General features: G+C 37.2%; 1 protein-coding gene across 1 annotated transcript; it reads left to right on the top strand.

Annotated features, from left to right (window-relative positions):
• Positions 1-9,669: 9,669 nt before the first annotated feature.
• On the top strand, positions 9,670-10,492 carry LOC104538672 (nucleosome-remodeling factor subunit BPTF-like; the record flags this gene model as incomplete). Its single annotated transcript, XM_010181958.1, has 1 exon — positions 9,670-10,492. A coding segment is annotated over one exon (823 nt), but the record flags the coding sequence as incomplete, so codon positions are not given.
• Positions 10,493-14,176: the final 3,684 nt, after the last annotated feature.

The following is a 14,176-nucleotide window of genomic DNA, read 5'->3' as shown; positions in this document are numbered from 1 at the left end:
ATATATATATATATATATTTAAATCTACATCCATATGCTCAGGAACCTAAATGAGTCAAATTAAGTATATACATTACTAAATTAATTTAATTTAGAGATATTTTAAGGTGTTAGTTCACCTGTTGCAGGGATGTCCTGCAATCAAATTTAAACTTTTAAATATTTATTACTTTAAAGATTGAGCTCTGGCTTCACAGAAGGAAAAAACCTGAAGTATTATTTTGACTTTTAACTCTTCGTTTCTTGCTCAGTTGTGGTAACTTTAATTTTTATTACTTTTTTAGGAGGGAAGAACATTATTGTAATTGGCTAGCTCAGAAAAATGTTTTTACGTAAGCATCCAGGTTTAAAATGATTTCTGCGAAGTATGGGTGTATTCAGTTTTTGAAATGTACTGAAGTGTTTTGGCAGATAACAGGATACCTCCGTGTGCATTGTTGTGCAAGTGTAGACAGGTTTTATGTGGCATTTAGGTGTATCAGAAACCATTTTGATAATTGATATGTTTATTTTTCACTTGGCTCAGGGTAATTTCAGTTAACCTTTTAAAGATAAGGATGCAAATGCTTACAGTTCAACTTACACGCTTTTTTAAAATTTTCTTTTTAATACTGAGTGTTTGATAGTTAAAAGATCTGTGTTGTTATTTTGGCAATTTACTGGCAGGTCTCATTAGTTCAGTATTTGTTTAAAGGTCTCTGTCTCTCCCAGACATGCTGCTGCCCTTTGCAAAGAGAGTACAAACTTTTTCATTCCATCAGCTCAGTCTTGATTCTGCTGAGCAAATATCTACGTTGTGAGCATTGCTACACGGTGGTGGCACCGATTGAGTTTTCAGTCTTATCATAATCCAGGAAGAGATACTTGACATTAGGACAGCATTAATAGGTGAGAAGATTCAGCCAACCTCAGGATCTCTTAATCTGTCAGCGGCCAGCGCAGAGAAATGTGTTAATAACAGGGCAGGCCTGTTAGTGATAGGGGAGCTCCTTCATGGGCTCAGGTGCTCTTTGACTCAGGTGTGTGCTGAGCCAGAACTGGTCTTTAGCTATGTTTAGATACAGGAGTTTTTTCTTTCGTGTTTTTGTCTTCAAACCAGACAAATTGTGATACACAGTGACAAAGTTCCTGTCGTTAACGGGAGGGCTCGAAGGAGCATCTCCTCCGTTGTTTTAAACTGGCCCCTAACAGAAAAGTGTGGTGTCCATGAGGTTTTTTCTAGTAAAATAAAACAATCATCGAACAATGAATTAAAAGATCACAGTGCAGCATCTCTAGCCAAGAAAGGCTCAATTTTTGTGCTCTGCTGGGGAGTTTACGATGCATCTTGAACTTGGATGCAGGAATACTGAGATGATGATCATCAGTCTGTCTAACAAGCAAATGCACAACAGTGGAGTTGTGAGCCAAAAGATTTGTCTTAAAATACATTAAATAAAAATTTTAGATGGATTTTGCCAGTCTCAGCTTTTACGGTGATTGACCATCACTTCTGTTAACCACTTACTTCACCAGTGTGCTTTTATTTTAAGAGTGAAGGAAATTAACTGGAAACAAGATGCTGCATTTTGTGTGTCAGTAGTAATTTTATATCTTAACACGTTTTCATGCTCTTGAAGAACTGTTTAAGTGGAGACATCGAGATATGACAGTGAGATATGCAGCCTCTTTTGTCTGTCATGTGAGAAGATTTATCAGCCTCCCAAATACCTCACCTAGGGTACCCTGTTCTCTAAATTAAATCTGGCGTGCGCTTATTTTACCATTTAGTAATCTGGACTTTGATTTGTACTCCAGAGGAACTATTGCTAGTTCATCATGCCAGTCAAGAAAAATGTAGAAGAGAAATGTGTAGAAGGCCGAAGGAGTCAATCTGTGGCTGATTCTGTTGTATTGACATGCAAATTTGCAGTTTACCTGAACAGAGCATTTGTCACTTCAGTCTTTCTAAGCTCTGTGCAGCAAATACCATATCATTATCAAAGTATGTTGTAAAAGGTAGAATAATTTGATGTACTGCAGATTAGTTTACCGTGTAAACATTTTTTGGTAGGTCTGCAGTAAAATGCCGTAGCTGACCGTTGTATTGTAGAACTGGTGTAAGGTGAATAAATACGGGTTTTGGTAGATTGACAGGGGCTCTCAGAGCTCTCTTAGTTACAACTTATCCTAAATGTGTCCCAACTAAGAAATTGTCTGTCAGAATGTTCCTGGAAATTGTTATAATAGTGCTACTTTTGGGATTTTTTTTTGTTGTAGTTCTTGGGGTTTTTTTTGTTTGCGTTTTCTTGTTTGGGTTTTTCTGTTTGCTGCTTTGGTTTTGTTTTGGTTTTGGGGTTTGTTGGGGCTTTTTTCTGACTGAGTACTTCTCTGAGTGGCAATGCGGGATCTCATCTTCTACTTGTCTTGCATTGGTCACCCAAATGTTAAAATGATTCCTTATGTTTGTATTCCTGGCTCCTACCGAGCGCGTACTGATAGCCATGACGTTGAGAAATTACATTCTTAATGTAAAACCAGTAGAGAAGTCCAGTTTGATTTAAAGTGTGCTACTGACAGATGTACAAACTGAAAAGATAAACAGCCAAAAGCTTTAAAAGAGTTTTTAAAGAACATAAAAACCTAGTTTTGTACAATGCAAGGCAGTTGTCAAACTTAACCTAGGAGCACGTGTTGAGAATTTCTGCGACGTGAGTGTTCTCAGGAAGATGCTCTCAGGATCTGGTGTAGTAACCAGTTATTTTAAAATTTCTTCTTCAACTTTCAAACCTTTTTGTAGTGCTTAGAATGTCTCATTTTTAATATTGATTTAGACTTTAAGTTTAATCTGGTTTGTGGTTGTTTGGTTTTTTCCTTTTTCCGGGCAAAATAAATAAAATTGGGTTAGGTACAAGTGGTGCAGGGCAATATTCAAATTTGAGCTGCACTTTCAAGTAGTTACTAATGCATCTTGCATCTTACTCTTTCAGAAAACTTTTCTGGATGAGATTATTTGACTTGAGAAATTAGAAATATATTGATTGTAATCTTGGCATTTTTAAAAAGGGAAAAAAAGTGTCTTGTATAAGCCAAAACCTTTAATTTTGGCCTATCCCAAGAAAAAAGATTTATATTTTTCTATTTTGGTTTTGTTTTTCATAATACATTCTTATTTTATGTTAAACTGATGAATTCTACAGCTTTTTCTTCTTTGGTGTAAGCTGAGCAAATGCTGTCCCAAGAGGTTGACTTGTAATTAAGGAACCAGTTTGGATATTGCTGTGACAAACGTGTAGCTGTATCCAGTTCGTATGTTCTGCTGTGGCAAAAACTAAAGAAAAAGAGAAAAGTAAAAACACAAACCATGTTCTCTTATACACTTTTATCAATTGTTCTCAGTTTTCTCAGTGATATCTAACAGTACCTTGTGTGTTGCTGTGCATTAGCATTTGAAATTTACCAGGGGAAAAGCAGTAAAAATGGGACAGCAAATGCTTGTATGTTTATTAAAACCAAACAAAAATAGGGCAGTCTGAGGGAGTTTACGAGGGTAGTCAAAAGCCAAAATTTCCAGGAGGAAGGAAAACGTCAGAGAGGGCATCTAAGGAGTCCTTGTGCTCCCAGGACATCATGGAACTGCCCATTGGTCTTTATGTTGAGAAGTTTCTGTAGTGACTCATGATGTGGAAAACAAAACCAGCCCAGTTCTATTTTACTAAAGATGGACTTTTATGTAAGAGCAGTGTAGTTTGATGCAACTTGTAGAACTTGAAGCTAAAAATTAATCTCTTATTTGTGACAAATTGATATTCTTTTCATTTGCAGGGGTCAGTTTTGTGGAGTGTGCCTGTGGGGTGGTGGGTTTTGTATTTTTTCCCCCTTTTGTGACAGATTATCTGAAGCTTGGCAGTCAGTCTTTTCTCTCCCCTATGCTTTATCAGGTTTATCCTCTTCACTACAACTATGAATGGGAACTCTAAGCTGGAGTCTCAGTGCCCAAGTGCTGAGAAATTGTGGGGAAGGGGAAGATTTTAAAGCAGAGAAATAAGCCCAGTTGTGAACTTTCTAATCAAGTAATGCTGGAACCAGTGTTTATTTTTTAGGCCATACCAGTACAGCTACCACTCTCACCCTGTTTAAACTAGACAGTGTCTGGCAGGATATTAGTTATGCAGGACCTCCATCCACCAGTCCATTGCTTGAAATATGCTGGGCTGTGTTTACTAGGAGTGTCCATGTGGAGTGATGGGATATGTAATGTAAGTCAGACAAGGCAAAACCGGATTTTTGGGATTTTTGTTAGGCTACGTGTGTATGGTAATTGGAATACAGCTAAAGCACAAAGAGCATGAAAGTCATATTTAGTCATGGTACAACCTTTTTGTATTCTGGACATAGATGTAAATAAATAGGTCTCTTAAATACTCTGTTTTAAAACTCTACATAAATCGGAAGATAGGTTAAAGATGGTTGAAGTATTTTTAAGTTCCATACCCTCCTGTGGCATAGAGTTAAAAAATAGGTGTGACTTCCCGTTTTCCTTCTTCAGTCTGTGAATGAAAATGGAAACACTTCATTTCTAAATTTTGAAAGGGTCAACATTTGAACCAAATAGGTTGAATAGATGGACATTTTTAAAAACTAAAGCAAGGTTTGGGGTTTTTCTGAGTGCTTCAGTAAATTCTGGGTTTGGGTGCTCAGCCTGTTACTTCAGTAACTTCATTTTATTTCAAATATCATTAGTGTGTTTTGCTTAAATATTTGTAATAGAAATTATTTTAATAGATTATGGTAAGTGTAGACTGTAATTATCAATATCTATAATTAAATGTGCTATGTGAATAAAATTGTTTACTCTTTAATCTTAATTACAGGCAGCTCTTCAACTAGAGAATTCAAAATAGGAAGAGGCAACCATTGCAGACTACTTCATTGCTTTTGGAGAAAACTAGTGGAGGAATGCGATTTAAAAGAAGTGTATGCTAGATAGAAGTGTAGTGCTGAGACACTCAAGATGATTGGGACCCTGTAAATAGTCCAATCCAGGCAGCAGGAAGCTATTGGCAGAACAATTCATCCTTCCAAATAAAGCTATGGAATTTGAGTGGCATAATGTGGACGTTTTCTCTCTTTGTAATGGCTCAAACTTGAAGGCAGAATTTGATTCAGGATTTAGTTAACATGTAGAAACGATCTTAGACGTGTGCAGTTCGCATGTAATAAAACTTGAGTCCATTTTGGAGACTTCGGTGTGAGTAAATTGACTTCCTTTAATTGAGAGTAAATACATGTAGATTCAGTTTAGAGTCGAGTCAGTCAGGTGCTCATGGTGCTTCAAGGGGAGGTAACTCCTGCTAGTACACCTCCTCAGCAGTCTTCTCCATGGTGTTTTGTTTTAGACAAAGTCACACATGTTGCATTTTCTACTTAAAACAAAAAAACCTGCTGCCACGAGGAGAGATTTCCACAAATGGAAAATTATTTGGGGCAAATAATAAAAATTATTTATTGGAAGTTTTTTAGGCTATACCAAGATAAATTGACACAGTATTAGTGGCAGTAGGTGAGGCAGTAATACAAAGTTAAGAAAAGAGAGCAACAGTGTAATTCTGGCAGCTCAATGTAGTCATTACGTTGAATTTGTTGACTATTTCACTTCCAGATATTATTTTAAGTACATGTTAATGTAATGCAAATATGTAGTGCCCCTAATCAAAGTAAATGTTTGTTATTGTGTAATCATCAGTTGTGTAGTCTACACGAGCTTGCACTTCTCTCTTAAATTCTTAAATTGAGGTCATTAAATTGATTATTTTTTTTAATCAAGTTAATTAAATTTCAGTTATCACTTTTTCTCACAGATAGTACTCAGAATTCCCTGGGAAGGGCAAAATCCATAACAAATGACAACAACTTTAAAAAAAAAAAAGTTGTCAAATCCCAGAATTTCTAAAATAATTAAAGTAAAATAAAATCATTGGAACATGGAAATATTTGAAGAGACAAAGTTTTTTGTGGGTTTTTTAAATTTTTGTCTGCCAGTGAATGTCAAATTCAAGCATTAAACAATTCGCCTTGGGGAAAAGAGATTTTCCTTGAAAGTAAAGAGCTTGAAAAGTTGGGTATGTTTATTGTAGGAAAACTTCTTTATAAATTGGAGGGATTATTTTTGTGTATATGAAGAACAGTTGGGTAAACACGAACTGTGAACTTCAAAAACCTTCACAGATCTTGAAACTACTTTAAGTGGTATGAGCTGTATGGGATGTCAGAACACTGCTGGTAATTAGCAACAAAGAAATTGTTAGGATCAGAGTTGCAAACGAGCCGAGTGTCCTTATTTGGAGGTCAAAACTTCTCTCTGAGCTGGTGGCAAGGGAGGGGTTTATCCACCCGATCAGTAAAATACAAAAATTTCAGCTCAAAACATGGACTTATAGCACTTTGACATCATCATCTCATATTCCATTGGCCTACAACTTAAATTTAAGTTCAGCAGCCACTTGGAATGTTTCAGGATTTATGAGCACCTTGGCAGTGAGCGTCCAGTCTTTTTCACTGGAGAGGAGACTGCTCCGGTTTGGTTTGGAGTTCTTTAAAGGTGTCTGGAGTGTCTCTGGAGTTGCAGTAACATGTTTAAACACAAATTGTTTGGAATTTCTGAATTTCCAAACCACGCTCTGTGATTGTCTTCTTGACTTCAATCAACTTCAAGTTCTGTTCAACCCGGGTACAGCAAATATCAACAACAAATTAAGTGAAATTGGAAAGAAAACCAAAACTAGGGAGGTTGGAAATGCTGTGCCACCAAGCCATTCAACAAAAATATGTCTGGGTACCATTTCTTTCTAAAATACTCTGCATCTTTGAATACTTCCCTTCTTTAGGAAACCAGTTTATATGCAGTGCAGAATTGTCCAAAGCAGTCTGGTGTCTGAAAAGAGAAATTATTTGAGCTCTTGACATACAGTAACTGTTCTGCATACCGTGAGGAATAACACAAAGCAGTAAACACATGAAGCAAACACGCGTTTTATAATGCAATAGGATTTTCCTTATTGTCCAAACTATTTGTTTTACAACGATTTTTGGAATTTCTGTACCAAAGCAAACATGAAAATATGTAAGTTGATTTAAATAGAAGATGAAGAGTGGCATGAGTAACACAACCACACGGTTACCCAGTACTTGCACCAGAGCACAATTATTTTTTATGGTGTTGTGACATACTTTGTGTCCTGATAACACGTTTATTCCAGACCTCTAATTGTACCACTGTGCTTCCTTTCTAAGAGGAAGTGTTAGCGAACTTCTTAGCTTTTTCAGAAAATATTAGGACTGCCTTGTTTTAAGGTTCTTTTTTTAAATTTTCATGTTAGTTTGAGGTAACAAAATACCAGTGTTTATCTCTTGTGAAAGAGACATCAACAAAGACGGTATATGGGAGGTCTGGGCTTTTTCAGTGAAGGATAAAAATAATGCATAGGACGATTATAATTTTGTTTGTGGAGTAGAAAATCTCAACAAAAGAGAGGAAATAAGGAGTCTTTGGTTTTTTTCAGCAGTGTTCCTTCATTTTAGTTTATCTTTGCCTGAAATTACTGGGAGGGTTTGTCACTTCTGATTAATTCAGGTAAACCAGGGTTATCGTTCTTGCTGCTTGCTTTTTTGAAGGCTGTTTCTTTCAGGCCTTTACTGTGTGACAGACACATTTGTCTGCTGCAATTGCAAAGACTGAAAAGAATCCTAGTTTATAGCTCTGCCAGCTTTTGGGGATGTTTGGACTCTGTGAGGACCATCAGTGATTTTCAGAATATCTGACTGGTCCTGCACTGTCCTGCATTATTGAAGGAAGCCTCAGGACCCTAAATTAATTTAAGCTGTGAGAGTGCGCGCGTGTTTGTTTTCCTTTGGGATCTTTTAATTAAACCAGCCCTGCTTTAGACATATGTGATTTTGGATCATGATGATAGGAAAGTTGGATTTAATCTCGATATTTCTTGCTGTGAGAACGCTTGCTTTGTGCCTGGCTGTGACACTCCTGCCTTTTTGTGTGTTTGCCATGATTAAACATTTTCCAGTGGCTTGTGCAGAAGCCTGTTGGAAGGCAGTCATACAAGCATTCTTTCATTTTCCGCACTCAGAACTCAAACTTCACTAAACTTGGAAATTTATTTTTATGCGCAGATGATGTTGACCCATCCCTTCTGTAATGGAAACATCTGGCAGTTCATCTCCTATATTGTTTCAGTGTCTTCGTTTGTTGCGCAAGATTTCGTTCTTTAAAGTTTGAGAGAGAGAGATGTATCTGGTGTCATCTTACCATACTAGCTCAATAATTGATTTATTTTTCCTCTGGGATCATTTGGCAAACTGTCTATAATGCATCAATGTTTCTTAAAGGTAGCTTTTCTTTTTAATAACTTTTTCCTTCTCAATGCATTAAAGTTTTAGTGATTGATAATGATGAAATTTAGTTGTTGATGCGAATTTAGTTGTTAGAGAACCTGAAATCAGTTTTCATCTCAGTTCTTGGTTTTAAACTAATCATAAAACCATCATCTTGGCTTATGAGATTGTTTAAACTTGATTCAAGTTTTTGTTGTTTGGGTCGGTTTTTTAATTGGTGTTTTTGGTGTGTTTTGGGTTTTTTTTACGAAGTAGGTTTAATGAGTGCGTTGTAATACTTCATTGATAGCTGCAAAATAGTTGCATGTAGCTGGACACTCTTTTGTTATTTTGATAGAAGATTGAAGTATTTCATCTGTGCAGTGTACAGAAACTTTCCTCTTTTGTTTTTCCTCCTTCTTGGCATCAAGGACAGTGGAATTAAAGGGAAGAAATTGTAGCATCTCATCTGAATTAGCATCTGAGACTGAACTAATTATGCTCAGTGCCTTTTCTTTTAGGTAGTGAAACAGGTCTTCAATGAACTTTTGGTGTTAGGCTTTGTCCTTCCATAATTCTGCCGCCTTCTCATTCTGTGGAGATCTCTGGTTTTATTGGAGCATGGGAGTGATTTTTTTGTTTGGTTTTGAAAAACCGGGGATTCCTGGAACATTTACATAAAACATCACATTTAACTTCTGTTGCTGGCTTGTAGGTATCCAGGAGAAATATTCTAGTTAGAAGGCAGTGTACAGAGTGATTTAGGTTCTCTTGTATTTTAATCTGGTTGAAGTTGATGTCCTAAGACATCTGCTTGAAATTCTATTTCCTGTATACTTTTGCTGGATAGGAGAATAGCTTGCAATATTTTAATAGAAAATACCTGTTGTTTGAAGCTTGATGCTTCAAGTTTAAAGTTAACATTCCAGGAAGGAATGATAAACCAGTCATGCTGAATTAAAAAAGACAAAATTCTAAATTAGTATTTTGGCTGAGGGAAATGTCTTTCTTTTTAACTAAGTTAATTAAAATTCTAGATGTAATTTTAAAGATTCAGTTGATGTCCATTATATGGAAAATGCAACTGCTCCAAGTGCCTAAAGCAAAACTTCAGATATGTTGTGTATTTTATTTTCATAGTGTTAATTAAAGTATGAGATTATCGGCTGAATTACCACATTTACTTAATTGCAAAGATGTGACTCCTTAATTTGCAATAGTCTAGAAAGTTTGACAGTCATTGATGATAGATGTTTAAACGTGTTGAACGGCAAAATTCTTATTGTTGTTTTTTTATTCCAGGTAGGAGAAGACAAAGAGTGCATCGTCCCCGTTCTCCAATATTGGAAGAAAAAGATATCCCACCCTTGGAGTTTCCTAAATCCTCAGAGGACTTAATGGTGCCTAGTGAGCATATAATGAATGTTATTGCCATCTATGAGGTACTAAGGAACTTTGGCACTGTTTTACGCCTCTCTCCTTTTCGTTTTGAGGACTTCTGTGCTGCTCTGGTAAGTCAAGAGCAGTGCACACTTATGGCAGAGATGCATATAGTGCTTTTGAAAGCAGTTTTACGTGAAGAAGACACTTCAAATACTACCTTTGGACCTGCTGACCTCAAAGATAGCGTTAATTCCACTTTGTATTTCATAGATGGAATGACGTGGCCAGAGGTTCTGCGGGTTTATTGTGAGAGTGACAAGGAATACCATCATGTTCTTCCTTACCAAGAGACAGAGGACTATCCTTATGGACCAGTAGAGAATAAAATCAAAGTTCTGCAGTTTTTAGTGGATCAGTTTCTTACAACAAACATTGCACGTGAAGAGTTAATGTCAGAAGGTGTTATTCAGTATGATGATCATTGTAGGGTTTGTCACAAACTTGGGGATTTGCTTTGCTGTGAAACTTGCTCAGCCGTGTACCACTTGGAGTGCGTGAAACCACCTCTTGAGGAGGTACCAGAAGATGAATGGCAGTGCGAGGTCTGCGTAGCACATAAGGTGCCTGGAGTAACTGACTGTGTTGCTGAAATCCAAAAAAATAAACCATACATTCGACATGAACCTATTGGATACGACAGGCATAGGCGAAAATACTGGTTCCTGAACAGAAGAATCATTATGTAAGTAAACTATTCATTTAGGATTTTCTGGGCAATAATATTGTATTGAATGTATTTTAAATATCTGTAAATTGCTGTTGCCGTCTTAAAATTGCTCTCTAGGTGAGACCATTGCTTGCTGATCTGTAAGTAGATTTCTAAAGACAATGTAATTATTCCAGCAATTTTCTCCATAATAAATATCCTCATAATCTATCTATAAAACAGGGGAAATAATCCAGGTCCTCCAGCTTAAGTTTATGTGTCTAAAACACATGGATGTGGGGGAAATAAAGGAAATTTTATTGAGAATGCTCAATTTTTTTTGTAAAAGTTACTGCAAAGTAGTAGAAAGGGCAGCACTGTGCCCTTGTGGCCAAGAAGGCAAATGGCATCCTGGGGTGTATCAGGAGGGGGGTGGTTGTAGGGCAGAGAGGTTCTCCTCCCCCTCTACTCTGCCCTGGTGAGACCGCATCTGGAATATTGCATCCAGTTCTGGGCCCCAGTTCAAGAAGGACAGGGAACTGCTGGAGAGAGTCCAGCGTAGGGCTACAAAGATGATGAAGGGAGCGGAGCATCTCCCTTCTGAGGAGCGGCTGAGGGAGCTGGGGCTCTTTAGTTTGCAGAAGAGGAGACTGAGGGGAGACCTCATTCATGTTTATAAATATTTAAAGGGTGAGTGTCATGAGGATGGAGCCAGGCTCTTCTCGGTGACAAACAATGATAAGACAAGGGGTAACGGACACAAACTGGAACACAGGAGGTTCCACTGAAATTTGAGAAGAAACTTCTTCTCAGTGAGGGTGACAGAGCCCTGGCCCAGGCTGCCCAGAGAGGTTGTGGAGTCTCCTTCTCTGCAGACATTCAAAACCCGCCTGGACGCCTTCCTGTGTAACCTCATCTGGGTGTTCCTGCTCCAGCAGGGGGATTGGACTGGATGAGCTTTTGAGGTCCTTTCCAATCCCTAACGTTCTGTGATTCTGTGTAGTTTAACTCTTTGTGATCGCATGGTGTATAGGACACAGTTTTGGTACACTGTCACCTGCTTAGGTAGTATTTGGCTGTTGGACACTGGTACTGGTTTGATGGTCTGCCTTTGAAGCTAAGAATTTCAGAGGCACTCGAAGGTGTTCAGCACATCTATTAACTAGAAATGCAGAAAATGTTGTATGTGAACACTTTTCAAGTCAAAATAGCAAGAAATGCCTGTCTTCAAGAAATCTACTTTGTGTGTTTAACGCAGTTTCCTATTACTAGTTGATCCTGAGGTACTAATGTATCTCAAAACACTAATAAATCATCAACCATTATTAGTGAGGGCATTGTGCTCTGGTTTCTTTACCTGAGAAGTTGAATCCGAAATTGTAAAAATACTTCTACGTTTTTCATGGGAAAAGAGCTAAAGGCTGCTTTTTCTGATAAAAGGCTGTTCTTATTTAATTGTTCTCTTAATGGAGGAGAAATAATATTTAAGTGAAATCAATGGTGGTGTCAGTTTTGGAAAAATAAAGAGAACTTACTAGGTTTCTTGAAATACAATTTTTCCATTTGGTATTATGGAGAAAATAAGCCACAGCTGGATACCTTAGAATGTCATGCAAACCAGATTACAGTGAATGTTAAGATATCAGCCAGTGTCTTTAGAAAGGATTGTGAGGACTGTTGATGCCGTTACATCTTGCAAATAAGACACTTCTGAGGGCTCATTTTAGTCCTTTAAAATGTGGTGCTCTTTCTTTAATGCATTGTTAGCTGATGCTTTAACTATTAATTATCACTGCTCGCTCTTTCCTGTGTTCTTCTTTCACACTTGTAAGAAGTGAGTCCATAATTGATTATTTTTAGTTTCTCCCCGTTATAAATGCCACAGTAGTGTCAAGTCATCTTTTAAAAGATGCAGGGAGTCCTTTATACTCTTAATTAATTTTTGTGTTGTTGCTTATACTCCATCACGTGTTCTGCTGTACGTGGTGTGTTGTTCAGATAGGTCAGCAGGATGTGATGGTCAGCCTGAAGCCGTTGATAGCCCAACTCTTCCATTGCCTCATACATCATTTTCTACATTCTGTGTCCTTAAAAATGAGTTGAAAGTTTGATTTTCACAAAAAGCCTGGTTGTGAAGGACGTGTAACTGATACTCCTTGTAGTCTAGTTACCTGTGCTTTAGGAACTTACGGATAGTCTCCTCTGTGCGTGGTTTTTGTGCCTTTCCTCTCAAACCCTAGAGGAAAAGTTGTTCTAAAGATGGGTTTGTCTCACTGCTCTACTGACAGAACAGTTATATTGTTTGCCATTAGAGGTCTGGGAGTTAAATTAACATTAAAAAAATCCAGAGAGCCACCGACTCGAGAGGCGATTTTAAGATAAATTGGCAAGTTTTGCCCTGCTCTGCTCTCCCACCCAACACTTAGGCAGGTTGGTAATTATTTTGATTGAACTTGATCTATGAAACAATGGGTTTTTTCCCAATGAAGCAGAATATTTGATGTTCAGAAGATTCTGATACAGGCAGTACTTCAACATATTTTAAACTAAAATAAATCATGTGAGTGCTTCTGGATCCGTTGAGATCTACACACGGGAAAGTTCTGTCTCTCTGGCACACTGGTAGTAATTTTAACTGCACTAGAAAAGACATCTTGAAAGGTTAAATGTATTGAGGTGTTTTTCAAATGAATTTGCATTCCATTAGGAGTTCAGTGGGCAAATGATTTGTTTCAGAAATCATGAATCAAGTTTTATGAATATGAGTTTTGTATCCTCATTGTGATTTAGTTAAAGAGAAAATGTATCAGGGTGCCATTTCAAATCAAAATAGATGAGAACTGTAAACAATGCAGAAAAGGAACTTTTTTATTGGATTTTCCATTTTACTGATTTTTTGTTAGTGATTAAAATAATTCAAAATGCAAACAGAAATGTATTTTTATGTTTGCAAAGGCAGGAAGAAATGCAGTTCTTCCATTAATTGTTTCCTGACTTTGTTTTGTATTCTGATGCGGATCATCTCTAGCTTGAAAGATGATCCTGTTCGTCCCTGCCTTTCCTGTTGCCATTGAGTATCATGCCCTATGCTAGTGTAAATGCACCTGTGCATGCTTCCAAAACACCTTTATGGTAAAGCCACTCCATAAGGGGACAAAGTCTTTACTACATAACTAAATTCCAAGGAAATACAACTTTAATAATTCACGTAGATATTAAACACTGTACTTTTGGTTGTTGATGTCCTTTAGATTCAGCAGGCATGTTGTATTGCAAACCCAACCATTTCATATATACTGATCAAACCACACCTGATATCTTAGATAGCTGAAGGATAAGTTAAAGGATAACTGCCAAACGCTAAAACCTGAGATTCATGAAATTATATTATCAGCTTTGTTGAAATGAATAGCGTGTGTTCAGCAGTGCCGTGTGATTGAGTATATCAGAGGAAATAATAGATCTAAAAGTAATCCGCACGTACATCGACTTGAAACTGGGGATATTTTGTTGTTCAAAAGGATCTTTAGAGCTTTTTACTTACTCTCCCCTTATAAATGTTATATATCCATAATATCACTGGTTTTCCCATCTTTTAAAGGATTTTGAAGACTTGTTCACTGCTTGTTGTATTTCCACGCTCGTTGCTTGCTGAGGGTAATAAGCCTTTTTTAAGCCTGTCATTGTGGTTTTGTTTCTCTTTTCCACCTCTTCTGTTTT

This window comes from Mesitornis unicolor, unplaced genomic scaffold (genome assembly GCF_000695765.1).
Source record: "Mesitornis unicolor isolate BGI_N332 unplaced genomic scaffold, ASM69576v1 scaffold27653, whole genome shotgun sequence".
Lineage (NCBI taxonomy): Eukaryota > Metazoa > Chordata > Aves > Mesitornithiformes > Mesitornithidae > Mesitornis > Mesitornis unicolor.
This window is presented reverse-complemented; position numbering and strand designations above follow the sequence as displayed.